The 27,907-nt window shown below is 41.7% G+C and overlaps 1 protein-coding gene across 1 annotated transcript in view; it reads left to right on the forward strand.

Moving 5' to 3' along the window:
* NALF1 (NALCN channel auxiliary factor 1) overlaps positions 1–27,907 on the forward strand; it is a 529,324-nt gene that overhangs the window by 477,144 nt on the left and 24,273 nt on the right. Inside the window, exon 2 of the mRNA XM_087814235.1 lies at positions 19,156–19,327. Within this exon, the coding sequence (XP_087670361.1) occupies positions 19,156–19,327 (172 nt within the window). The remainder of the gene's footprint in view (positions 1–19,155; positions 19,328–27,907) is intronic.

Raw genomic sequence — 27,907 nt, forward strand, 5'->3', positions numbered from 1 at the left:
GTAGATCAGAGCAGAGAAGAACATGGGTTCTGAAGCCAGCCTGTTTCCGTTCAAAGTCTTGCTCCGCCGCCAGATTCCTGTGTGATCTTCGGCAAGTTACTGAACTTCTCTGAGCCTCAGTTCTTTTCTCTGCAAAGATGGCGATGCAACAGCAGCCTACTACATGGAATTATTTGGAGGATCACATGAGCCACAGCATAAAATGTAGAACAATAACTAGAAAAAAGTAAGTGCTCAAAAAATGTAGGCTCTTTTTATTGCCCGTATTACTAGTTTTCCAGGAGCTATGCACACAATCTTCTTCTTGGGGCTTTAGCTCTCTGTCTCTAAGTACTCCACATCCAGCCCAAGCCAGTGCCTTTATCATCTCAGCCTAGATCTCTGATGAAGCGAGAAACATTATTAAAATAATGCAATTTCCTAAATTTTAACTACACATCTAAGCATCATGAGCCTATCAGATCGGTCGGTGCCGTGAAGGAGAGTCCCTTTGTGACTCTTCCAAGCACCGGGTAAGGCCCTCTGTGAATGGAATGATGCATCCCGTTGATTTCTAGGTCTGTCGCTTGTGTTCGGTGAAACAGCGGAGAATCTGAGAAATAAAAGGAGTTTGTAAGATTCCATCATTTCCCTGTTCTCCCCTATTTGAGATCTCTAGTACTCTGAAACATTGAAGATGATATCTCCCTACCAAGATGATTACGATCGGAGACAGTCTTTCCATTACCGATAGTCTGACTGATTAGCTCCATTGTTTCCCTTATTGTGAACTCTCCATTTGTTCATTCTCTGAACTCAGTGACAGGCACCACAGCAGGAGTAACAGGGCATGCCCTTACCCACCTAATGACCTTGGCTTTATTTCCCAGCGCTTACGTAAATGGTGACTGCAAAGGAGGAAATGGCCATGATTTGTAAGATTGACTTACTTATCTCTCCACCCTTCCCAGACGTAATTTGCGAATGCTTAAATTTAGATCGGAGTGCTCCATGGAGCTTGCTTAATAAAAGTTCCTTAACTGCCGTCACTGTCTCGACACACTTCTCGACACCCACCCGTTTTGAACTCTGTTATTAGGAAATAAAAAGAGATAGATTAAAATTGCTTTAAACTGTTAGACTACTTTCCCATAAGATGAGACATCAAAACTTTTCTGCTGCCAGGGATCCTGTCTGCAGTCATCAGTTAAGAAGACAACTGAGAAGACTTTTGAAAGGCATCTAATATTTTTAGACCTCTCTCCCCTTAACCTTGATGCCATCTCATATGTCTCTGGGTTATGCTTTTAAATGCACAAGTCAGGATTGGTTCTCAAAATCACAAAAAATTAACAGCTCTTTCTTAAGGGAAAATAACTTTCTGCACGGCTCAAAGACTGCTTTTTTGTATTTTATAGCCAGAAGACCATAAAAAAGAGCTCCCTGTAAGACCAAAATGGAGCTGTTTGGTAGCAGTGCTGAGATGCAAAGAGGTAAAAAATACAGGGCACTGATTTCTTATGTGGAACCTCTCCGTGTAAAGGCCATTTTTCTAGTCTAAAATTAATGTAACTTCAAATATGCACAGTTATTCAGAGCACAGGGAAAAAGAAAGAAAACACTGATCGTGCAAACCACGAGGAGAGTCACAATCTGGGAGACTTTACTCTCCAATAAATTATACGTTTGTAATGTTTGAAATCATTAATATTATAGAAGACATTTGACACAACAATATGCCCAGAACTGAGGAACTGTGAAGGTTTTTACATAAAGATTTTTGTGTCGTGTGGACAGTCTTAGATCTCATTCATTCTTCTTTGCCTTGCCCTAGACAAATATTTTTATAACACCTATGTTGGCTAATTTTCCATTTCATTATGGAATGCTACTTAGCTTTCCTTTGATAAATTGCAAGCCCTTGAATCTAGAACAACCCACTGCTGTCGCTGGGTTTTCAATATCTGACGTACCCACAGTGGTTCGTTCTCTCTACTGCACAGCCCCTCTGACTGCTTTTCTCTCTTATTTCCTCTCATCCAGCTCTTCCTGCAGCTCCCTTCCATTTTTCCCCATCATGTCATCTTTGTGCTTCTCACAATACCTGTTAGGCAAGCAAGAAATATGTATTATCTTGAAGTTTGTAATTTTCCTACTTGATGCCACTGTTCCTTACAGATGGAAGGGCAAAGGAAAAAAATACCAAAGACTGGATGCAGGAGCATATGGAAGTAAATGCAATAATGACAGTATATTCACACAATGAAAGGCATTCACACAAAGGCATTTTCACCCCAAAGGCAACCGAAGATAAAGCAGCTGACATTCTGGGCCTCTAGTCCCGACACGTAGATATAGGCATGCTTTGGAAATTCAAGGGCATGTAGAGTTGGAGGAAAAAATAAAGTCTTCCTAAATTTTGTGAGTATATTTTTTCTTCTTGTGTAAAATCTAGAGTTTCTGGTTTATTAGATTGGACCATAAGAGGCTGCGATTTTTTTTAGATCAAAATGGTGGACAATCAGGAATTTCTTATGGCTCAACTTAATAAAATTAATGTACTCATGAAATAACCATTTTAGTTCAGAAATGCTTCTATCCATAAAGTCTGTGTCTCCGCGACAAGTTAACTGCAGGCAGTTAGAAGCGACTAACACATTATTTCACCATAATTCTAATTATCTTCCTTCTCAAGGGCAAAATTCTGTGAGGAAGGACTTCTCTACAATGTGCAAATCTTCCGTCACAGAATGAAACAGAGTTTTGTTTTGTTTTTCCTTTTTCTCTTTTGCTTGCCTGCACTTGATGCCTAGACTGAAATCTGAGGCAAGAAAAGAAAAATAGTTTTGCTGAGGCAGCAATGGGAAGATAAGAGAACCTGGAAAACCCCTACCTGGCAAATGAGCTTTCCTGAGCCCAGGGAGACTTTAATTAATGTTAATGGAGAAACCTCCTTCAAAACCCAATTAAGCACTTAAATGTGTTCTTAATGATCTCTGCTCCCAGAGTCAGGGTGGAGAGAGGGGAATTGATTTAACACCAAGAATGAAACTATAAATGTTCCTGGGCCCGATGCTTTTTTGGGGGAAGCTTTGCTTTCTCGGTAAACAAGCTTTCCCCCAGATTCCTCACGTGCTCTGAATCTCCCGTGGACTCCTTGCCCTGCTCTCTTGAACTATGCTGTGGAAAAGGTTAGTGGCTGAGCCAGAGGCATCCCTTGATGCATAATAACAGTTATATAAAGCACTTTTGAAATACAAACAGACTCTGAGTGCCTAATTATGCTGCAGGTGTTGAGAGTCCCCTGCATGAGAAATGATCCTGACACTCTCTTTATTATCACAGGGCTGACATATTGAGAATACCCTGTCCTCGGAGAGAATGCCCGTCTCCTGCAGCCCTCGGTCCCCAGCATCATGATTGCTATTGATTTTAGATTAGCATGTATTTCCCATGATATATTTTCTTATTAAAAATTTTAAATGAAATCCAAAATGAATATGCTCACCTAAGTTTACGACTACTTCAAAACAGCTGAGTAGTTGTGTCTAAAATACGGGTTCATATTTTATCTGAGCGATCTCTTGTCCAAATAGTATTATGCTGGGAGCTAAAGGCAAAACAATATTAGAAAATACCATAAAACATTCACATTACATAGCGTCTACGAAGCTGGGAGATAATTTTCTGAAGAGAACCTTAATAACTGAAATGGAGGGTTTTTCATGCAGGCAAGTAGAAGCATCATCAACCAAGAATCTCTAAAACCCTTCAAACTGTATATTAACATCTGTGTTTGACGTTGTGCCAAAGAACAATATAAACATCTCAAAAGGACTGAACTCTTTTTGGCATATATAAATGTGACAACATAGCATATGATTTATGTCATAGCTTTGCCCTCTCCCCCATCCTCTGCCTCCCCCAAAAGAGGTATCCATTTAACTTCTGGGCCTCTTTTCCCTGTGATGATGGGATTGCATTTTCTTTCCTGCTTTCTCTTATTTCCCTTCTTTCCTAACACTGAATTATTTTCACCCGCCCATCTCTTTGAGCTGTAGGAACTCCTATCATAAAAGACGTGTTTGATGGTGTGATTTCACTGAATTAAATTGTCATCTTGGTAATAAGGAGACCTTTTCAGTAAAATGATAGGAGGCATGTCTATAATTCCATACTACCACATTACCTTTGATTATATATTTCTCAAACAGACAAGGTAGTAGTCCCCCCTTATCTGTGAGGGATATGTTCCAAGATGCCCAGTGAATGCCTGAAACCACAGATAATAACAAACCCTACATATATTATGATTTTTTTGATACATTTATACGTATGAGAAAGTTTAATCTATAAACTAGGCACAGTAAGAGATCAACAACAACTAATAATAAAATAGAACAATTATAACAATATATTGTAATAAAAGTTGTGTGGATGTGGCATCATTAAGTAAATAAAATAAGGGTTACTTGAACGCAAGCACTACAATGCCCTGACAGTCTGTTCGATAACTGAGACGGCCACTGAGTGACTAACGGACGGGGGATGTATACAGCGTGGATGAAGGGACAAAGGAACAATTCACATCTGGGGCAGGATGGAGCAGGAAGGCATGAGATATAAAACTTATGAATTGTTTATTTCTTAAATTTCCCATTTAGTATTTTTGGGCCTTGGTTGATGATGGGTAACTGAAACCGTGGGAAGTGGAACTCCAGATAAGGGTGACTACTACCATGGATTGTAGATACTATTAATCTTCTTTGAGATAGATTAACCTTCATTGATATCACTGTTTATGTAAATTAATAAAAAAATACATGTAGATCCACAACGGCACCACTTCTTTTGCCTATGTATCTGTCAGGTTCTCTTCAGATACTTAGTAAATGTTGGTGGAATGAGTAAGTTAACAAAAGGCAATTTATTATTTCTACCCATATGTGTTGTACATAAGGAGCTCACATTTTGAAATATGGGTCTTTGCCAACACAAATCATTAGCATAGACTTATTAGACTTAATTATATTTTATTTTCCCTCACATATATATGGTCATTTTATCTTCCAGTTTTTTGAACTAAAAGGCAAATAAATAAGCTAAGTGCAAATAAATGCACTTCTTTAACACATTACCAGTAATAAATGGCTTCCTAGGGATCTTTCTCACTTGAAGGCCTCTTATCTCACCATTATGTACTCTTTTCCATTTATTGTCAGTTTCTTCCTGTAAAACTGGCATATATCAGGGGGGTTTAATTGGTTTAGCCCTGCTTGCTTTCTTGTCTATCAAGACATGAAAATCACCAGTATGATGAAATCTTGAATTACTTAATGGAGAAGATGTTTCAGAAAATCAGTTTGCTAGAATTTAAACTTAAAGTAATTACCAAGAATATTTTATCAGAAGGTTTGAATTCATCGTTTTGATGTTTAAAAGCCCTCTACACACATGGTGTTTATCCAACATTTCCCTTAGAAGGAGTTTTACACACTTTGTGTTTTGAACATCCTTAGCAGCTTGCGATAATCAAACCCATTCAATAGCTCTTCGTAGATCAAGGCACAGTGCTAGACATGGAGGTTCTCTAGAATTATCAAAGTGTTGTCTTAATGACGGGTCTAGTAGGTGATGATCTGCCTTAACACTCCCATTTTCAAAGGAGAAATTAAGGCAACCGAAAAGCAGATATCACATAATTCACACACACTCTGAACTGCGGGATTTAGAGGCATGTAAATTGCTTGCCTGAGAATAACTGAAGATGGTCATACTCTTTTTCTACAAAAAATATTGGGAAACATTTTATACACAGTACCTATGTTTTATAAAATGGAAGGTGTGTAGAGAGGGATTGGAGCTTTGAGTTAAATAAGAAGAGAGCTGTAGGAGATGAGTTGTGCACGGCCTCAAAGAATATTCTATGCTGCTCTGATGGTGTGTTGAGTTGCCCAACACTTTTTTTAAAAATATGTCTTTATTGATTTCAGAGAGAGGAAGGGAGAGGGAGGGAGAGATAGAAACATCAATAATGAGAGAGTCATTGATTGGCTGCCTCCTGCACGCCCCCCACTGGGGATCAAGCCCACAACCCGGGCATGTGTCCTGACTGGGAGTCGAACCATGATCTCCTGGATCCTAGATCGATGCTCAACCATTGGGCCACAACCAGCCAGGCAACACTTTTAATCGACTTGGCCAAAATGAAATCTGAAATGATGTAACTCAAGAATGTCTACATACAACATATATAGTGAAAAATGGACCACATACTTACGTGAATGTAAAATATCTAGCAGTCATCATGGGTGCCATGTAAGCCGTGGCTGAGTGCATGGGATCTGGGAACAGACAGCCTGGGTTCTAAATTCTGGCTCCTCAGCTTAGCTCGGTCACCTCAGTTAGGGATTTAAACTTTCTGGACCTCATTTTTCACATGCACAAAAAAGAAGCAATGCTACTCTCTACTTTAGAGGTTTGCTGTGAGAACCAAATGAGCTACTACATGTAATGCTTTTGTCCACACTATCTGGCACATAGCAAGTGCTAGGTAAGTCTTAGCGGTTACCATCCTTGCTTTCACTCAACATCACCCATTTGCTGTAATCATCATTATATTGCTTCAGACTGATAGTGATTAAGAACAGTCAGGAAAGTGATGTTAAAATCTCTTAGACTATAGGTTTATGAAATTTAAGCCCCAGTATCTTTTGCTATTTACCATTTTGAATAACCACTTACATGTGTACTACATACAAAAAATAGGTTATTGAATAATTTTTTCATTGTAAAAGGAACCATTTCCATGTAAATGATTATACATTCCAATGATGTGCAACTAAAATTATTTTACCCTTGTGACAGAAATGTAAAAGACATTTTGTGACTGAACTGATTTTAAATAATAGAGAGCATCTTAAGTTCTAAGGAATAAATTAATTCCCAGATTTTCTGATTTCTCCAGTCTGTGCGCTGGATACTCTGTTGCTCCTGCAGTGGTGTGTGTTTAAACTCGAGCACTCGCTACGGCCAGTCTTTCTCCTTTCAGCTCGCTGACCTTCAAGGAAACCACCTTTGTGAGATGGACTACATTCTGTAAAGACTATTGGAAGCACAGTTCTACCCATAAAAAAAAAAAAAAAAAGCTGTAAGAACGTTCATAAATGTGGAAAGTAGTATGGTGTTTTTATTTTTAACTCGTTTGGCATAGCTCAGTTCCAGTTCCAGAGTAAGCCGAACAGGCAGAAGGTATTTTTTCCTTGACGTGATAATGGAATCTGACCAACAGTAAAGAAAAGCGTGTGTGTGTGTGTGTGTGTGTGTGTGTGTGTGTGTAGTGAGAGTATGGAGAAAATGATTGTTCCTCGATTTGTGTCTGCAGTCTCTCTATGATAACTTCACTTTGTTATTTGGGTTTCAGAATAGGTACTTCTAAGCACCTTAATAAATTATTTTTACTCAATTTCAAATAATGTGGTTTAAAGATTCTTTTAATCAACAGAAATGAGAAAGTTCCATGGCTTAGTGCTGGCAGTGAAAAAAGAAATGGTTTTTTTTAATACACAAACTCCAAATTAAGTTTTGGTTAAAAAAAACAAGACATGAGTTATTGCAAGTTTATCACTATCTCAATAGGAGAGAATTCATAACTAATAATTGTTATTCTATATGATTTCTCAGTGGAAAACTGCAACAACGTAAAGAATAAATGGAAATAAAACAAAACAAACAGCAATTTTATATCAAAGTGGGAAGATTTAAGTAACATTTAAACTGCCTGGAGCCACTTAACAAGAGGTAGGGGGTGTGCAGAGGCCAGATGCTGCTTGTTTGAGAGATTTTAGGAAAGTCCAAAGCATGAGGCAAGAGAGGCCGGTTCTATGGAAAAGGCCCTGGAAACGGCCTGGATGGGCCCGAAAGCTGGGTGAGGCAGGGCCTCAGGGAGTCAGCATGCCGGGCGGACAGCGGGAGCCAGGCTCATAGAGACTCAGATGTGGCGCCTGTCTGTCGGCTCAGTGCGGGGAGGTCTCAGAAAAGGAACAGTGGCCTCTGCCAGCACTTTTGTCTGGTAGAAAGCTGCCCCCCCGGCTCTCACCCTGATGCCAGGCGCTTCGGCTCCTCTTCCTGTGTCCCTGGTGCCTTTCGCCCTGCTGGCCCAGCGCTGGAGCCCCGAGGGGATCCATCTGAGAAGCCTGTGCACGGGCCCTTTAACAGGGGCTGCCTGCGACTCCAGCAGCCTCGGCCTCGCTCAGCCACAGTCCCCGCAGGTTTTTCCCTGCTGGTTTTTACAGCCAGAAGTTGTGGGGACTTGTCTTCTAGCACAGGAACCCTGGGCTGGGGGGTGTCTGGTATGGGGCTGAGACCCCTCACTTCTCAGGGCGAACCTCTGCAGCCAACATATCCCTCCCGATTTTTACCTGCCGCACGTGGGTGTGGGACCAGCCCGTCCCCCGTCCCTGCCCTTCCTGCGGGTCTCATTTCATTTCATGCAGCTAGATTTCAGGTGGTTGTGAATGACGGTTGTTCTGTAGTTTGGTTGTACTTTCGATGTGGCTGTGGCAGGAGCTGAGTAGCGTGTTTATCTATGCCACCATCTTGACCCGAAAGTTCAACTAAGTATCTTGACTGAATTCAACAAATGATTTCATTTTCTTTAGTTTCACAAGATGCCAATAAATTTAGTATTAGTAGTTACATATTTAAGCTAAGTCTGCTAAAGCCACACCACCCAGAACAAAGGAATAGTAGCTTTAATCCTGACATTGCTAGTAAAAGTCAGCACCATTATTGCTTATCCAAATTGTACTTATTAGCCCAACTTCTATTGCTTGCCTTTTAAAAAAGGTTCCTCAGAAGATATGGATGCCCTTCATTTCTAGTTTTTAAAAAATAAAATAATAATAATAAGTTGGTCAAGAAATTAATCTAACTAAGTAGAACGGGAGAGATCTGCATCGATCTGCTTCACTGGCCCTGGCCATTTAGATTCACCTTCAGCTTGTGTTACACCCACTCATTCTATGCAAGAAATAATAACGGTCCTTCAGAGGTCAGGTCCTCCCACTGGTGAAGTATTGGCTGATGAGTGAAGACATACCAGGTTTTTGTCTTCATGATTTTTGTTTTTTGTCTAGTTGGTTCGATAATAGTTATTTAAACTCGCTTGCATAATTCAAGCAAGTGCTCAATTTTCAATGTCTGCAACACAAATTCACAACTTACCTGATTTTTTTTCAGTAGTTAAAAAGTTTACAATTTCTTTTTAACTTTCCAGGCTTCTTATAAGTGGGGTCTGCACACCCAGGGCATACGCAAGATCATCCATTGGAGTGTGAAAAGAAAATATTTAAATTCTCTCTACAGTTATAATTTACCCTATACTTTGCAGTTACTTATGTTTTGTGTATGTTTTGTATGTGAACATGATATAATAATTTATGTGCATGCTTTAAAAATAAGTATTTCTGTAAGGGAAATATGCTAACATTTTAAATGGATGGAGTAAAAATTATTTAGAAGTATTGCTTACAAGATATACAATTGAGTATTAGTTCTGTATAATTTAATAGTTGAATAAGTGTTTATGTGAGAAATAACCAGGCAGACTGAGGGAGAAAGAGAAAGAGAGGAGGAGTGGAGAAGAGAGCATGAGAGGGGGAAAGGAGGAGAGGGAAGGGGAGACAGAAAGAGAGAGAGAGAGAGTTTAAGACCCAGACTAGAACAGCTTTCTTATTAGTGGTGGCTATTAGTTCTAGTATTAGGCAATTATTTTCAGACATTATTCTGGCTCTTTCCTCATTAACAATAGTATTACTTGTGTCACCAATGCGTGGAGTTTCAAGTATGTGTTAATAGGATACAAACACTGTGATCCTTTGCGGAATTTAAAATCTTTCACTGTAGAGTAAAATGCATAGCAGTTGCTTAAATATCTTACTGAGATATGAAACAAACTATGAAGTGTTGAAAATGTTTGACTCTCTGAAGCTTACCCCTAAAAGAAATGTTTCTCATACCCAGGAGCAACTTTATGTAAAATACCAGAACTTAGTATTTCTTTACACTAGACTGTCTCTGGTGTACAGTGAAACACGTTTAGATGTGGGGTGCAGTTGCAGGGTAAAATGACCTGAATTAGCCCGGTTCTGCTGTGTTCTGCTGAAATTCTCTTAGCTTTCACCTTTGTGAAACTGGAATAACTGCAGTCGCCTCACATAGGTAATGCATTGAAAATACCTAACGGAATTACTAAGTATCTTAGATATCGAACTATCGGCTTCCTTCTTTCCTATCTTTCTCCCACCCTTCGCCCCTCCCTCTTTTCTTTCCTGTATCACAGGTGCATTAACCTCCACTCTTTCCTCTCTTTGACCTGCCATGTCACTCTTTTTCATGGCCTATCCCCTTCTCTTCTCCAGAAACCCCCTCCACCCTCAGTCATCACTGATTTCTGCTTTCTCCAAACTATAGCGCCCTGATAGTAACACACCTCCAAGCACATCTCGCCTTGCCTCCTTTAATTTGAAGACATGATTTCTGATGCCAGGGAAAATACCTTATAATGACATTTTTAACCTGCCCTCCATTCCTGCTCCCAAGAATACATATCTGCTGTCAGGCCCAGAGCTGGCTCTTAATAAATAATTTTGGATTAACAGATAGATTGAATGATACCTATGAAGCCAATGTTCACAGAAATCAATTCGTTTCTTCTGTTTAATGATAGCAGGCTACAGCTCTATATTCTAATTAGAGCTTTGGCATGTTCACTCTGTGATTTTTTTAAAGCTATAAATTCTAATAGGACCAGTGTCACTTTCCTGAGAGTCCACACAGACCACTTTTAAATAAAGAGCATGTTTCTGGAGCCGTGTGGCATGTAACACTGCTTGCTGCCTTCCCCGGGCGCTGGTCTGCTCATCGCCTACAAAAGGAACTGTCACCTCATCCTGTCCCTGCTCCTTGCAAGCAGGACACACGAGGATAAAGTAGAAAACTGTAGCGATCGCATGGGGTCAGCCCCTAGTTGTTGAGCAGTGATTCTGTGATGATAAAACCAGAAACGCTCACCTCCATGGGGAAAACGAAGAACGCGGAGCCTACTCAACCAAGGGGCAGCCGCACCTTCCTTGAACGAAGATAGATTATTGCTTTAATTGGAAACCCTCACGAATCTGATATTGGTAAAGTAGGATTGCGGTCATGCATTATTAGTATAAAAATGGCCTGACAATATTGTAAAGAAGTAGAAAATTTAGATATATACCCAAAGCATTTTATATTCTAGTTCTACAAGGTCTGCTGCTATGTAAAAGTATCATAGTGTTAGGTGACTAATTTTACTTTATTATTTCAGATTTTCCATATTTTACATTGGATTCTATGACAAAGCTATGAATGAACTTTCTTTAGACCTTTTTTGTGTGTTTATGAAGTGAGGCAGTTATAGTAAGTCCCATTCTATTTAGTTTTATGATAAAAATGAATACACCTCCAGTTTTTAGTGAATTTACTTATTACTTATTATAGTTCTGCATTGGCATTTTCTAAATATATTCTAGAATCTGGATTATAACACTCATTCATTTGTTAATTATCAAGTGCTCCTTGGATTCCTGCGTGAGTGCTACAAAATAGGGGCAGTCTCTCATGGTCACACTTCTCCTTTCCTTGGTGAATATACTATCCCTTTATATGCTTAATGCTAATTTCAGATTTCTTATCTACAGACTCTCACTTCTCTTTCTTTACTAATTTCCCTCTTCTTAAGTCCTTTTCAGCATTCTCAACTTGCTTAAGACATGGAGCTCAAAACTAAATTTATATTGAACTGTTCACATGCTGCCTTTTTAAAAGATATAAATTCTAATAGGACCACTGGCACTTTTATGATTATTGGCACAGACCAGGTAAATACCTAGTATGTTTAGAGGACCATATGACATGTAATATTTCTGCACTTAAAAGTATTGATTGACTGATAGTCCACAAAAGAAACTTTCATTTATTCTTGTTCTTTCCCTACTTTGGAAAAAGCTATTGAGGACAGCAGTTATGTCCATCCATGGCCAATACTCAGAAGCGGCCTCCATGGAAGATCTCCCCTCCCTTCCTGTGCTTACTAGCAGAGTCCCGGCCATCTTTGTCCTTAAAATGATAACCCAGCGAAGGTAGCTCATTCAAAGACATCTTTCTTGACATCAAAAGAAATGGTTATTTACTAACTGTGAGCTTAGTTCACCTGTTACTATTATTTTTAATATTCATTTCTGGACGTACAATAGAACTCTTCTGGAAAGGTATGAGTTAGCATAATCTGTCTGCCCGACACCTTTTGCCATAATCTCGGCCTAAGAAGTTTGCCCATTTTAAATAACAAGTGCCTTCAGTCATGAACAAGTTCAGTTATCCAGATGAGTGACAGTAATGGCTGGAATGATGATAGTGTCAATAGAAATCAAGAGATTTGAACAGGTATTAGAGACACTGCGGAGGTAGGCTCATAAGACTTGGTGATTAAACAGTTGTGGAAGGGAGCACAAGGAGGTGTCGAGGATGGCTGCCAGCTTTCTCACATCTTGCTTCTTTCTGAAGAGAAGATGCTGAATTCCACTCTGGACGTGTACAAATTGAGATGTTAAAGAGAGACATATGGGAGATAGTTTACAGGTGGGTCAGATGTGTGTGTGAAAGAGAAAGAGAGAGAGGAGATATGCATTGAAATAGAGGTTTAGGCTTCACACAATCAAAGGTGACAATTGAATCATGAGAGTAGACGATTGCCCTGAAAGAATGTGCAGAAGAAGTTTAAAACAGAAGCCTAAGGAGTATCAACATTTTGGATAATAGCAGAGGAAACAAACGATAATAACAACACATGAAGACAGAGATGAGTGGCCGAAAAGTAAGAGGAAAACCAGGATAAATGGCATCCTGTAATCAGAGGGGCTGGCATTTCAAGAAGGAGTTTCATCAACAGTGTTCAATGCTCCCAAGAGGTCAAATGGGAAAATAACTAATTGTAGCAGCTGGATTTATCATTAGAGAGGCCAAGTGGCTTAGAAAGAACAGTTTCTGTGGAACAAACAGTTCAGTTCAGGCTGACTCCAACTCAGAGTGAGATGGGGTTGGACAGGGAGATGAAAGAAGGAAGGCATTGAGCATATACAGTACAAGATGTACATTAATCATGAAAAGAGGAAAAGAAGAAACTAATCTGGCTTTGTATTACTTGGATAGAGACACACTGAAAAATTTCTCTAGTTTCCCTTTTTACTAAGCCTTACTCAGATCATCTGTGAATGGGAACATTCTCTATTCAAGAGCGCTCAGGAGAGTTGATTTATTTTTGTCCTATTTGCTATCATTGATCCGTGGACTGCCAAGATACCACATCTGACTAGCAGGTGGACCCGGACTGGCCTTGACTATTTACAGACGAATCCCCTCTCCTGTATGGATTGAGCCTGGGGTTATACCATGATATTGAGAATGGTTTGGGTGGACTTGAAAATATAGGGCAGTTCCAAGAAGCCAGGGGAGTTCTGAAGTTCAGGGGACCAAGTGTTATAACAGGACCCCAGAAGTGGGTCATCAACAGAAAATAGGAAGACATTGGCATTTTATTTAAGAAATGGAGCCAAGACACAGCCCTGGAGGACATGGTCTGCTGGCTTTGTAAGTCTTTGATGGATCGAGGAGCCTGGTTCTCAGTATACTGTTCATCTCTTAATATCCTTCCACAGATGACTTGGCCCTTCCTGAGGCAAGGATTTTATTTTCTTGTTTTTGTCTTATAATGCATCAGTATTTTCAATTTCTGGGTGCAGTGTGCCTTAACCAGACACTGGCACATATAGAAGAAAGAAGACATTCAGAAATTGAATGTGAAAATTTATTTTGACTTTCACCTCCACTTATAATTGTAACATGTGTTATGCATCAAAAAGCCTTAGCCTGAGGCAGTTGCTCTAGCAGACTATTGCCTACATAACCAATTATTTCACCCCACGCACTCAAAACTCAGGCCACTAACACATGAAAGCTGACAGAAAAGGCTCTCATGAATTGTATCAACACACACTATAAATGTAAAAAGAGTCAGCCTTTGCCAGTACTTGGGGGGGAGGGAAGGGAAGTCAACAATGGCAATGACAGCCATTTTCCATAACTGACATTTCTCTTAATAATAAAAAATTGTAACCGACATGATCTTTTTCAGCAGGCTAATGTCCATTTGTAACATAAATCTGCTTCCTAGCTCTAAAACATAGATATAGATTCTGAGGAGGGAGGCAAATATATCTAAAATAAATGAGAATCTAAGCCTCTATTGGAAAAATGTCAACCTTAGGCGTTTTTTTGAAAGGCCATCCACAAGATTAACCGCAGTCATGTGGAATGTCCAGAACCAAGAGAGGTAATGAGAGCCTGACACAGGACATACAGAAGGTCACTTATAATGGTAATTCTGATAACCATGATTATTCAGGGCACCGGGGTAACTTCTAATGAACAAAATGGTATTTCAGGTTGGTCCTCCAGCCATATGAAGCCATGCTTGTGCCATTACAACCAAAGCCTTGCTAAACACTGAAAGTCATAATAAAAAAAAACAAAACACAGTCTTCATCGAGAGTCTGGAAAGGAGGTCAGTAGACCACAGGTCCCTGGGATTACCCCTCCTCTCCTCGCCCTCTGCTGTCCCCGCCCACATTTTCCTGTAAACCTGTGTCGCTGTCACCAAGGGAATGTGCGCGCAGAGAGGACCCAGAGGTCAGCCCGAGGGCCGAGCGGGGGTGGTGGCGCCTTAGAGCCCACGGCGCAGGATCATGGAGGGGTTATAAAGGGCAGCCTGAAACGAAGTGACTTTCAATGACAACAAAAGTATAGGTTAGGAAGCCTGATACTCAGATGATGCCTTCCAAATAATGGGGTGCACTATTAAAACAATGGCCTGGGCACCAGGTTTGGGATTGCCATCAAGTGTAGTCTTCCAAGCTCCCAGTTCCCACTGAACATGAGAGGCTCGGCTTGACAGCCTCTAGGACCTTCCCACTCCGAGCATCACGCCTCGGAGACTCCAGAGATCCAGGCTCTTTTGTACAGTCCTCACTTTCTCTCTTTCTTTCTAAACTATTTTTTACAGTTGATTTTAGAAAGGGGAAGGGGTATATGGAGAGAGAAATATATGTTGGTTGCCTGCCTCAGGCACCCAGACTGGGCATCCAAATGCAACCTTGGCATATGCCCTGACCGGGAATCGAACCCACCACCTTCTGGTGTATAAGCGACACCGCAGCCGCCTGAGCCACACAGGCCAGGGCTGTGCAGTCATCCCTTTCTACACCCTGCTCCGGGGTCAGCTACCAGAGTTCCCAGCGCACGGTGTTCATCAGCTGTCAGACTTCACTTGTTTGCTACTGTAATCTCTCTGCAACGGATTTTTCACTTCTAAAATATTTCCCAAGCCCACCTCAAGGATTTCATGAGGAAGAATAACCAATGAGAAAATGCTTTGAGAGAAAAGGGAAAATGTTACCCAAGTCTTACGTAAAAACAATGTTCTCATTTAGGCCACCTTAATAATTTAGCCTGTTCCTTTCCTGGACTGTAACTTGAGGATATCCTCTGATACTGTAAGATGAACAGCTGCCCGAGCAAAGCTTTCGTGTGGCCAGTAGCCGTTCCCAAGGGGCGCCGTGCAGAGGCGAGAGCTGGGGGGTTGATGGTACATTTGAAGTGTCCTTCATGAGCACCATTACCCGGCAAACACAACCTCTTCTACAGGAAGAAAGTGGTACAAGCCCTTAATGAAGAGTGTGAGTAGATGTAGGTTAGCCATTACCTTACACACATTTTTGATCCTTCCCAAAATAATTGTTTAACGTCTTATAATCATTTACACTATTCAGTGACACCTAGAAAAGCAAGTGCCTACTATTTCTCTCTATAGGTTAAGGCTAAGCCATTATAAAGTAGATTTCTGAACTTCTTTATTATTACCAAGTTCTTATAGAAGAAAACTAGTATATTCATTTCTCATCATGTGTTTTTTTAATTTGAAAATCCTTTAGTACTTTTAAAAACTAATTATCTTGTTTCTTTAGTGTTGTGCCAATGCAAAACAACTACCTTTCTCAACCTCCCTCCCTCAAAAACTTCCAAAAGGACACTGGAAATTATATCAGAACCATTTGTTCTCTCACGCTCCTCACAGTCTTCCTCACGGCACATTGGCAAGAGTTATCTAAACTCTATTTGAATTTTTCCAGTTACAGAGAACTCAGGACCTCACGAGGCAGCCCATTTCATTTCTGTACATCTCTTGTGGCAAGAAAGCTCTTCTTCACACCAATATTTACCTATTTTGTCTCTTGTCTTTGTCTTCTAATTTCACATCTGAAAAGCTCTCAACATGCGCACATAGCAACAAGTCCCTCAGATACCAAAGGCAACAATAAGCAGCTCGCTTTTCTTTTTCTGCCCACGAAGTTTCCCCTGATTGCTCTCAGATATAGTGCATCCCTTGAATTAAAATTTTAGAAAATATTCCAGACTCAAATGAGGAACATTCTATTGCATTTCAGGAGTCTAGGACTTGGGTGAAAAGAACTGATGATGCAGTGAAACCTGGCCGGAGAGGTTGTTACGGCCCCGTGGAAGGTCCAGAATTCTGCTGGTGGCTCTGCAAATCACAATCACTTTCTTCATGACTACTACCTGATGTTTATAAAGACTGCCTTGCTGACTTGCTTCTTTAAGTCAAAAATCTGCAAAGGAAATAGAGCTGACATAGCATTTAAGGACCCAGAATAAAAATGGATCTGTTGCAACTGGACAATGCTAAGGAGACTGACTGAAAAGAAGATGCTTATACATCCCAAGGGACTTCAATATGTGATCCCCCATCATCTGCGAGAGAGGAGAGGTTGTTTCTTAAGATAGAGTTTACGGGTGACTTCATAGCCAGAAACCATTTTAATCAGAACAATTGTGCAAAATCGAACTGGGAGGAGAAAAGGAGAGAAGTCTAGCCCATAAAAAATACATACACGCAATTTTCTGGAATTACACAGGGCTATTCTCCAAGAGAAAAGAGATGACTGTAATCTTTAGAATCCCATAAATGCACAGAATGTAAGCTTTCTTTGTAATGGAGTTATATTGTTGTTAGAACTGTATACATAAACATACTCAACTTCCTCTCGTACTTAAGAAAGAAAACCTAAACCAGGAATCACAAAGTAGACACTGACCATTCTTAGATTACAGCTTAGTTTGTACCATAGGTGCCGTATATCATATTGCATATTATGTCACATTGCACAAATACCAATGGTATTTTGAAAAGTATCTTCAACTTCCCCAGAGTGCAGTTAGGAAACCATGGCATCTCTCTTTCCTTCTGTTCTGAGACTGGTGCTTTTAGCCCCTTGCTGAGGGCATGGCGAGACAGCACAGCCACCTTTCCATGTCCCTCACCCACACTCCATGCCACTTCCCGGCTGAAATTTAAGAAACCTTAGGGGTTTCCTCAGCTACTGTAGTATTATTTCTAGTGCAGTTTCCAATGCATACTTTTATGTTATGATCTGTTCAAAAGACCTCTAAGAATACTAACTATCCGTATGTTTTTCTATCAGGTTATATGATGATTATGAACCATTGCTGACAGCAAATAAAATTACTTTTAGTTATCTAAAATCATATCTGAATTTCACATGCATCCTATTTTATCCCCACTGAGGCTCCTTTGATAAAATAAGAAAGCTTCATTTTTATCAAATCAATAAAAACTTATAAATAAAAATTCAGTACAATCTTTTGTATGCCAAATGGACATTGACGGGGCACATGCAATTCAGTGCTGCTTTCGGTGCTGCTAGGGAATCTGAAAATTCCCTAGCAATTTCTTAAGTTCTTCTTAAAAAAACCTGTTTCTAATTGAACATAACATGATTATGAAGAGTGCAGGATTTGGAATCCTACAGAATGTGGGTTTGAATTCTGAATCTTCCACTTACTTCCAGGACTAATTATCATTCGTATGCAAAATGTGACTAATAGCTATCGTCTGTGTGTGCACTGAGAATTACATGGGGAAAAAGTCTCTGAGTTGCTTAGAGCAGAATATGAACTTGATAAGTGCTAGCTATTATTCTTGCTATTATTGTCAAGTCTCTGATCTCTTCGTGTACATTTAACTGTAAACCATTCACTTGGCTGGTAGGACATAACTGACAGAAATCTTACCTGAATACTATTAACCTTAGGAACAGTTAAACGGAAGCCACCGGTGCCAAGGATTCTGGAAATCCCTGAATCACAGTGATCTACACTGTAGATGGGTTACTTTGTCATTTTTTTCATTCGCGTTTACGTCCCGCTTAATTTCTTCTATTAGAAAAAAAGCATTTTTGTCACTATTTTTTCCTGACTGCCTATGAAACACAAAGAGATAAGTGAAGTTCTAATTGCACGTTTTATTAAATTCAATAAGTAACAAACATTCATGTGGATCACACAGGCTCTCAGAAGTCCGGCTTCGGGTTCTGGTGAGGTTTCCTTCCCGTAGCGCCCACCACGCCCCGGGCGCTGTGGCTGAGCTGGGGGTGCCCGCGGGCTCTCGGGGGACCGGCTGTTCAATGCACTTGCTGCGCGTCCTGAATGTCAATACCCAGCTGCGGGCCCTGCGCCCCGGGACCCGCCGGCCGGCGCTGTCGGGGGCCCAGCGCCATCTAGCGGCGGCCGGGGGCACAGCGGGAGGGAGCGCGCGCTCGGAGCCCCCTGGACGCCGGGCTGCAGGCAAGACCCACGTGTCGCAGGGCCCGGGTTCTCCTTTCCCTTCGGTGTCACTGGGTTTCGAAAACTCCAGGTCCTGCTGAAGTCCACTGTTTTTCAAACGGGCTCCCTCAGATCAAACGCCGTATTACCTTTTGTGTTCTCTTCGGGGGTTAAGTAAACAACGTTTTGCTCCGCTGCGGACGCGTTGCTATGTTTTTATCGCTCGCAGCTGACACTGTGCAAATAGGTTTGCTGGAGATGAGTTTTCTTATGATCCACTTGAAGCCACAGGATGCGTCTCCCAGTACAGCGTGTTCTTCATTAGAGTCAGAACTGTGCTCAGCCCTCCCTATATTTGATTCTGCTTTTTTTTTTTCTTTTTCCCAGATTGTCTACAAAGCCTGGCTGTGTTCCCAGTACTTTGAAGTCGCACAGTTCAACTGCAGAAAGACAATTCCTTGCAAGCAATACTGTTTGGAGGTTCAGACGAGGTGTCCGTTTATATTGCCCGACAACGATGAAGTCATCTACGGGGGACTCTCCAGTTTCATCTGTACAGGTACAGTGCCCGGCTGGTCCTGTCACCCAGCCTCTCGGGTGGCTCTGCTTACTTAGGGGACGTTTGTCTGCTCGCCACTGGTGTAACCTTGAAGAGGCGGCTGGTAGTTTTCCATGCTTTCCTTCACAGAAGCCCTGAGGGGACTTGATTTGGAGATGCTGCCCTATCTACCGTCTACCTGTGACCACAATCATTAATCTCGTAAAAGGACAATTCTGAGGGCAAAATGTCAGCAGTCATTAGATACGCTCCCGTTTGACTTGGGATGGGTTGGGTTCTGCCTACATTGCTTTTATGTCACCTAAGAACAGAGGTTGTGATAGGGCCAGTCAGTCAAATCATGTTCCTGCAAATTGCCTTCAAGTTTATGTGCCACAGCTATTTTCTGAGACGTGTTACCTTAAATAAGTATCAAGAGCATAAACACGTGTCCACCTGTTATCCCTGTGTGTGTGCATGTGTATTAGAGCCAGACAATAAAGGCCAGATCGAATTTTATCTTATATTCCCCATGAACAGTGTTTACTTCTTGCAGCAAGTGATTCAGACTGGGCAAATATCAGCATTCGGTGTCCGCATACCTTATAAGCATTGCGTGACTTAGACACAGGATCAGATGTCAGGGATACGACTAGTAGCTGCTTTTTGGGATCGGTGGTGAGTGGACAGGCGCGGACAAGACACTCTGCCTGGTCTGTGATCTGCAGAGCGGCTGCCCTGCGTCCTCTTGGTAAGAAAGTGCTGTGCATATCCTTGTAGCTAGATGGTTCCATCAGACCTCGTTTAGTTTTCAAGTTTCAGGAATAAAACATTCCATTAAAAGTATCACAAAACATGAAACCCCTCTTCTTACATCAGACTTTCTATAACCCCCCTAAGACAGGGTGACAAATTGATATGCTCCACATGAGAACTTAACAAATTATTTCTAGATCACTATTTACATGCCTACTAACCGTACAGTTCTAAGTGATGAGCTATCAAGAAATAGTCCACCAAAGTTCTCCAGCAAGGACCTGCCTAAAAGCTGGATGAATATTTCTTAAGCCACCCAATGTTGGGGGAAGAGCGTGTGACTGGAGGTTAGGAGCATGCACTTTTGTCCTGTTTCTACTACGCACTCTCTGAGGCACCCTTCATACATGATTGCTATGAAGGTTACAGATAAGGGAGGAACACAAGGAATGTCGTCAATAGCCATAGCTATTGTACATGAGAAAGTGATTTGTGAAATGTAAAATGATTTACCAGTAATTTTTGTTGTTCCATAGATTTGATGCTGAGATCATTCTTCATGTAGTTCCTCTCTGCTGGGGCACAGAGGGAAAGCAAGAGAGGGAGAGGGAGAGTAGGGGGGAGAGAGAATGAAATAAAGGGGGAGGGAGGGGGGAAGGAAGGAAGGAAGGAAGGAAGGAAGGAAGGAAGGAAGGAAGGAAGGAAGGAAGGAAGGAAGGAAGGAAGGAAGGAAGGAAGGAAGGAAGGGTATTAATATCTTCTTTCTTTGAATCTCAGCCAAGATTCACCAGACACAGGCTATTAATTCATTTGACGTTCGCATGAAATTTTCAATAAAGGGTCATCTAGTTAAGGCCTTCAACTCAATGATAATTTTAGGATGTTGGGGAAACTCATGGGATATTATGTAAAGGTTGTATGTTTGCTTGTTCACATGCAAATAGATGTTTTCCCAGAGAAGGTCAGCAGCTTTCCCAGCTTCTCCAAGGAGACTATGGCCTCAAATGAAGGCTGAGGTAGCTGTCTTTCTCCGTCTTCTCCTGTTTCCCGACCTTGTGTCTGTCTGTGTGAATTCCGAATATAGGTTTGAATGTTCATCACCTCTCCTTGTACGCTGTCAAGGCCATCAGAAAGCTAAAGACGAGGCTTAATCTCTTTCTGCACAGCAGGAACAGAAAGCCCCAGTATATTTTCAACTGTCTTTGAATTTTGTTAAAATCAGCTTTCCCAGCCATAGCTATAGCCCATCTTTTTTCAAAGACAGGAGAAGAGATTTGTCACTGGGTCCAGAGGAAAATGCTGTTGCCATTAGAAGCTGTGGGGAAGAATCTCGTCGCTGAATTCTTGGGAACCTCAGTCTTCTTTCACTACAGTCTGTTGGACTCATGTGCCTTTAACTAAACTTCTCAAAAATGTATAGAAAAAATTCTGAAGGTATTTTCCTCCTGACATTCTGAGAAACTTTTCAGCAATAAAAGGACAAATTTTCAGATTGATCCCCTTTTCTGAGGTGTGACCGAGACCTCCTTGAAGAATTGTTATTTAGCTCGATAACTAGCAGACAGCACTATGCACTCAGGTCTCAGATGTCTCTTGAGTGTTGCTGCTGTGCCTGAACAAGGAAGAGATTTTTACCGATGCTAATTATTTTCTGCCTTATCACTACTAATGAGGGTCCCCCAAAGAGGCCCCGAATAGTCTCCGTCTGGGAAGAAGTTTGCTGGAGAACAGTTCCCAGGGCCCACTGGTTAGATCTATGGAGCCAAGTGACTGGTCACGTTTCTAGGGAAACTAGTAGGACTTTTATGTTTGTTTCCAAACATTATCCCACAATTTTTGAGGTTCATCCCTTACAGATAGACATGAATATCCAAATAACTTGCCTTTTAGATAAGTTTAGAGTGAATGTGAGTCGTTTCAGGTGACTTTATGCATTTTGAATGAAATATCTTCTGTACTCAGGAACAATAAGATAAGTAAAGTAGAGAAATAGGAGTATTTTTCCTAGTGTCCCAGTTGGTTCCAGACAACCTAAAACCACCTGGGATGGCAGACTCAGGGCAACTTGTCATGTTCACATACAATAGCAGATCTGCCGGACTTCTTTCTCATTGCAAAAAGGTATAATGACACTCACTAACCACAGTCCTGTTCAAAGGAATTCACCAAGTACGCTGGTCTTAATCTTGCCTCCAGTAATTCCTCTCAGTAAAAAATTAATAAATGTATTTATTTCCATTCTATATGCTGAAAAATATAATCATTGATCATCAAGAGTTGAAAGAATAGATGGAGTTTCCTTCAAATTCAATATATTTAATTACAGTGATTTCCTTAATACTTGGAAATACATCCAATTTACAGCTTTCAGAAGGATGGAGATTCCCGCGAAGAAACAGCCTCAACAAAGTAGTCAGCAGGCACATAACTGCACATGCCTGGTTGCCAGATGTTGTCCAAGTGAAGGCCAGTTTTCTCCAAGGTGCTTCTCCAAGGTAACAAGCCAGTGGCCTGGTGATGCCTTTTCCTCAGAGGCTCAGCCTCGAGCCTTTCAGGGATGTGGAATTCAGTTCTTCCTCCCCTAGAGGCCTTTACTAGATACATACTCATGTTCAGGAATCTTACCATCCACAAAAGAAAGGCCATCTCTGCCCTTGGAATCAGCGAACCAGTTAGAAGATTCAGAACACACAAAACTTCTTTAAATAATCCAGAGTTGTTTCTAATTTCGGTAACAGTTATCGGATTCAGCATTTAGGCAATCATTTCTTCCTAAGGCTTGCATTACTCACCCGTGTGCTAAACTTGAATGTTTTGAATTTTCATGTTCTGATGTCCGCTGGCTCACGTGCCGGTGGCCTCAGGGAGCCCCTGCCCAAGGGGAGCCCGAAGCGCCCGAGCGCGCCCGCCCTGGCTCTGCAGGGCTGAGGGCGTGGCGGAGGGTCAGGGCCCAGCGCCCTAACCGCGCCTAGACGACAGGAAGGGCCCCTCGGGGGTGTCATTCTGCTTTCACTTGAGGAGAAAACCAAAGACACCCTGCCCGAGATCTCTTAGTTTTTCTGTGAAAGGATAAAACCGACGCATTGCTGAAGGAGCGTTTTAAGACTTCATCGGGGAGGAATTCTGAGGCACTGTCAGGGGAAACCCGTCGCTGGGCGTCAGTCGTCACCGAGCTGAATTTTCTCAGGGTGGGCTGTGCTCTCAAACTCCGTGCACGAAATGCACCGCGGGCTTGGAAACTCGGCGTCCTCGCCTGACGGGGGCGGGGCGGCGGATCCCGGCTGTCACCCGCCCCCCTGCGGACTGCAGGGCTCCCTCCTGCACGCCCCGCCCCTCGTCTGGGGGCCCCTGGAGAAACCCCGCACCGCTCCCCTGCGGCAGGCCGGCCGCGTTGGGAAGACAGAAGCGGCGGAGTGTCGCAGGCTGTGGGTGCTGTGGTCGCAAACGTGATGAAAATCACCCTTCATTTCTCACAGGAAAATTATCGAGAGGAAGAGAGGAAGAGCTGATCTGCTGGGGGTTACTGACAACGGAAATGAAACATATTTTGATAATTCTAGGTGAATTCTGCATTTCCTTTTTAAGCTGTGACAAGAAGAAGGTTAGTGTCTGCCTCTTGGGAAAATACCGGGGGCCGCGGCTGGTTACCCCGCGGAGCTGCTGCCGCTGCGACGGAGGACGCGCGCCCCCTCGTGGCACCGCGCGCGCCACTGCACAGGATCCTAAGGGGATATTGCCCACAGGCAAGAGAAAGCATCCTCGGAGAGAAAAAGAAAGGAGAAAATACTTTAACATGCGTGTTGATCAAATTAGAAAGGAATTTTTGTTTAATGTTTGCTGTCTCATAATTCACATGAGAGAGTTTGCAACCATGAAAGGTCATTTCCAGAATCCACTTTTGACATGACTACGCAGTTGATCAAGAATTGTAAAAGATAACATAAAAGATTTTCTCATTAAAGGAGTATTTTAGTAGAAAGAGAAAAAAAATACTACCCATAGATTTAAATTTGTACATCTAGGCTATTTTTAATTTAGGTATTTTTCCCAGTGTGTGAATATGTTTATTATTTTCTAAAATGAGGGTGGTTCTGAAGGAAAGATGAAATGATACTGCCGTTATAGCACAATTGGGTGTCATACAAAATCTTTTCATAAATAAATTAAAATTTTAGGCAAAAAGACAACTGCGAAGGGAGATGGTAGGATAAGAATAAAATGAAGAAATATGAAAATAGGTTATTGGGGGGAAAAACAAGTAGAATGTAGTAACTTCAAGGGCTTGGGACATTTTGACCCATGAAAACACCGTCCCTTTTTGGGTTTTTTTCAAGTTCACATATTTAGACCTGAGTTCAGCCCATTCATACTCAGGATGGTCTCCCGATTCCATCGCCAGAGGCACTCGTAACAGCTCGAGTCTGCCATGGGCAAGGGGCCATAATGTAGGGAAAGAGCTCTGGGGTAAAAATTAGATAGTCTGGATTCTGCCAGTAGCTAGGACTTTTGGAAAAGTCACACCCAGTAGCAGCTTTTCATTCTCTTGTCTCGACAAGTGGCTAACAGTGCTGAGCCTCTGGAATACTCAGTCCGCTAGGTCGCTGAGAGCAGAATCCTCGGTGAAACGGGACCCTCTCGGCCCAGCATGCGGCACCTGTGGAGGGACAGAGTGCGGGGGCTCCAGATGCATGCAGGTGCCGAACTGGCCTGGGTTCTGGTGGGCAGCCGCCTGGCTTTAAGTCATCCTGAGTGATCTTTGCTGCAGAGCCAAGAAGAGTTTGTGTATAAACTTATCTGCCTCCAGGGCTGCTTGGTAATGTGGGCCATACCGTTCGAGGCCTGTACCCCTAGACAAACACTGGGGAAATCCTAACACATAGTCCAGGGCGCCTTTCTTCCTTTCCTCTCTATACTCAATCTAGAGGAGACATGAAAGGGATTAGAACACAGAGAGTTGAGAGAATCTGCCTGGGGCACTTGTATGGCCTAGAGTGGAATCAGCTCCAAAAAAATGTCCAGTGTTGATCACAGAGAGCCCTGAGCTTGCTGTTCCCTTGGGACTGTGATGGGCCGAGCCCGGGGCCATTTCCTGGCTTGTCACCTGGTAAGTGAGCACTGCAGAGAAGGATCCTAGTAACATGGGCTCACAGTTGCCTGTTAACCTGCAGCAGAAGCGACACTTACTTTGTGCGACGCACATGTCCAGTGAACTATCTAGGATGGACAGCCACCCTTTGCTCAAGCCAGAACCACCGGACGCCACCCTAGCAGAGGAGCGGTGCAGGGCCCCCTGGGCCTCGAGTTAGTCAGTCTTTGCTTAGGTGAAAACTGAACCAAAACATTTAGGGATCTCCTCTGAGCAGAGGAATGGATGAGATTCGCATCCTTGTATCATCACATCATATGTCATTACGTAAGTCCCCCAGCCCGCAGTCTGACTGATAAGGCTCGGAAGTGTTTACAGGTGACAAGGTAGCAGGTGAAATAATAAGCCAAAGGGAGAATTCTCACTGTGGAATTTCAGTTTAAGGAGAACAATCTAGGCAAAGAGGGATTTCCCGGAACAGGTGAAATATTACGCGATAAAAGTATTTACCTACTTTTTCTACAGTTACACACCTCAGTGAAGCCTTTATTCCCACCTTGTAGCTGTTTGGAAATGCTTTGGACACGGCGAATCCCTCGCATGGTTACAGGTTCAGAAGTACAGAAGTCATCTAGTGTGATGTTGCTTTATCACAGGGTTAAACAGCGCCTCCTCCCCACCCCCAACCTGTTATTGCAGAAACAAGAATAGATTCCCATTTCCTGGCTATTAGTCCAGCGTTTGAATCACCAGTGGAACAGGAAATGACCAGTCAGTCCATCCTGAAATTAGCCAGTAAGCAAATGTTTCCAGGCTGCAGAACAGCTGGAGCAAGGCCGCCAGTTGGTGAGAGAAGGTGACCCACAGCCTGCAGCCTGCGCGGTGCTGTCTTCGACAGCTCAGCACCGTGTCCTGGGGTCAGGATGTCACATTAAAAAGGAAAGTGACAAGCGTTTCCTACCTAGACCACTTTTTCTGGTTAAAGAAAGGAGAGCTGTCTGGCTCGTTATTGTCTGGAAAACGTGCTTAGATGGGTAACTTTTTCAGATCAGTTAGTGAGGAAGTCATTTAGATTCCTTACAAACATACTAGTGTGAAGGGTAAAGACAAAGAACCACAGTTTTTAACTGTTTGTGTGAATAATATTGTGAATTTTAATGACCTTCTGATTTGTGTTCAGCCATAGATGTATGTTTGTGTCCTGTGGGGAAACAGTACATTTGATAAATTTTAAAATAGAAAATTAGCCAATTATTCTCAATTTTGAAATCTTGTCTTTTTGATGGTTTGGCTTGAAATTACCCGATGAGATTGTTATCGTTCGTCATTATTTCTAATTTATCAGATAATCATAATGTCCACTTTTTACAAGAAGGATATGAGCACATGTCTTTAGTGTGAAGTTTTCTCCAAATCAGTAAAATTTAGAAACTCGGTTTTTGTACCCGTGATGCACTCATTGTTCAAAATAAGTTTTGAAAGTTTCTTTGGGAATCATTTTCTATTCTTCAGCATTTTCTTTGTGCTTTGGGAGATTTATCTGAGTGAGAGTGTGTGTGTGTGTGTGTGTGTGTGTGTGTACATACACAGAGACATACAGCCATATATATTATATTATATTATATTATATTATATTATATTATATTATATTATATTATATTATAAATTATATTATATTATAATTATAGAGTTAACTTATAGATAAGCTCACATATAATAGTTTACTTATATATAATTAATATAGTTAAATTTCACAAATAATGTAGGTAATTCTAAGAGGAAATAGTTTAGGTTAAAAAATTTAAATCAGTTTTCAAGTGTGGCTTTAAAATTAACTTTAAAGACAGTTTCAAAAGAGCAACAACAAAAGGAGTAAACCCAATTTAGGAAAAGCAGCATAGATGGAAATTAATTAGTAACCTCCCCCAATAAAAGCCTGAAAACACAAAGCCCAGCTGAAGATGAAATTTCTAGAATGCTATTTTTAAGACAACCGTTTTGTTGCCTTTTTTACCTTATGGGCTGTGTCACCTTTCCAATGTGATACATTATCCCTTTAGTGACCATTTGTCTGTCACAGGATGACCAAAGCAGGCCCAGAGAGCCTGAGAACAGACCTTACCACAGGCACCGACTTCTCCTAGTCAGTGTAGGTTCCCGGTAGCCTTCACGGCTGTCCCCTCCTTTACCAAGCGCTTCACCTTCAGAGGGCCAAGAAAGCTTTGCTGGGCATGTGCCGTGAGTCAGTCTTTCTATGTGTATGTGGGCTTGGAAAGCCCCGGGATGTCCAACTTCTTCCTTCCAACGTTGGGAACAAACATTGCAAGGGAAATTAGAGTAGCTCCAACCCCAAGGGACATAATTGTTCCTAGGTAGGATCTGTTTCTTATTGCGCAATGAATTCTTCTTGCAGAGATCCAGTAAAAATGTAGAGTCCCTTTGTAAACTGTGAAGAGCCAAAGACAGTTATCTCTGATCTCTTCTAAAGTCTGTTATATGTGCATGTAAGTCAATAAATCAACATTTCTACCAACAATAACACATTTAAAGGCCGGTTTTTAGGAACTGGGTACAAAGCCAAGATAGTTCTCAACAACCATCTTTTCTCTTGAATGTAATGTCTCCAATATGTTTGATAGGTTTTTGTCACTGCTTGAGCATTTATTTTAACTGTGCCCCAAACTCCCTTCCAACTTCACTGCTTTTCTATCTTAGTTTGAAAATAGAGTTTTCATCATCAGCATACACGAAGAGAGCTA

This window comes from Miniopterus natalensis, chromosome 2 (genome assembly GCF_054644295.1).
Source record: "Miniopterus natalensis isolate mMinNat1 chromosome 2, mMinNat1.hap1, whole genome shotgun sequence".
In the NCBI taxonomy this organism is placed as follows: Eukaryota; Metazoa; Chordata; class Mammalia; order Chiroptera; family Miniopteridae; genus Miniopterus; species Miniopterus natalensis.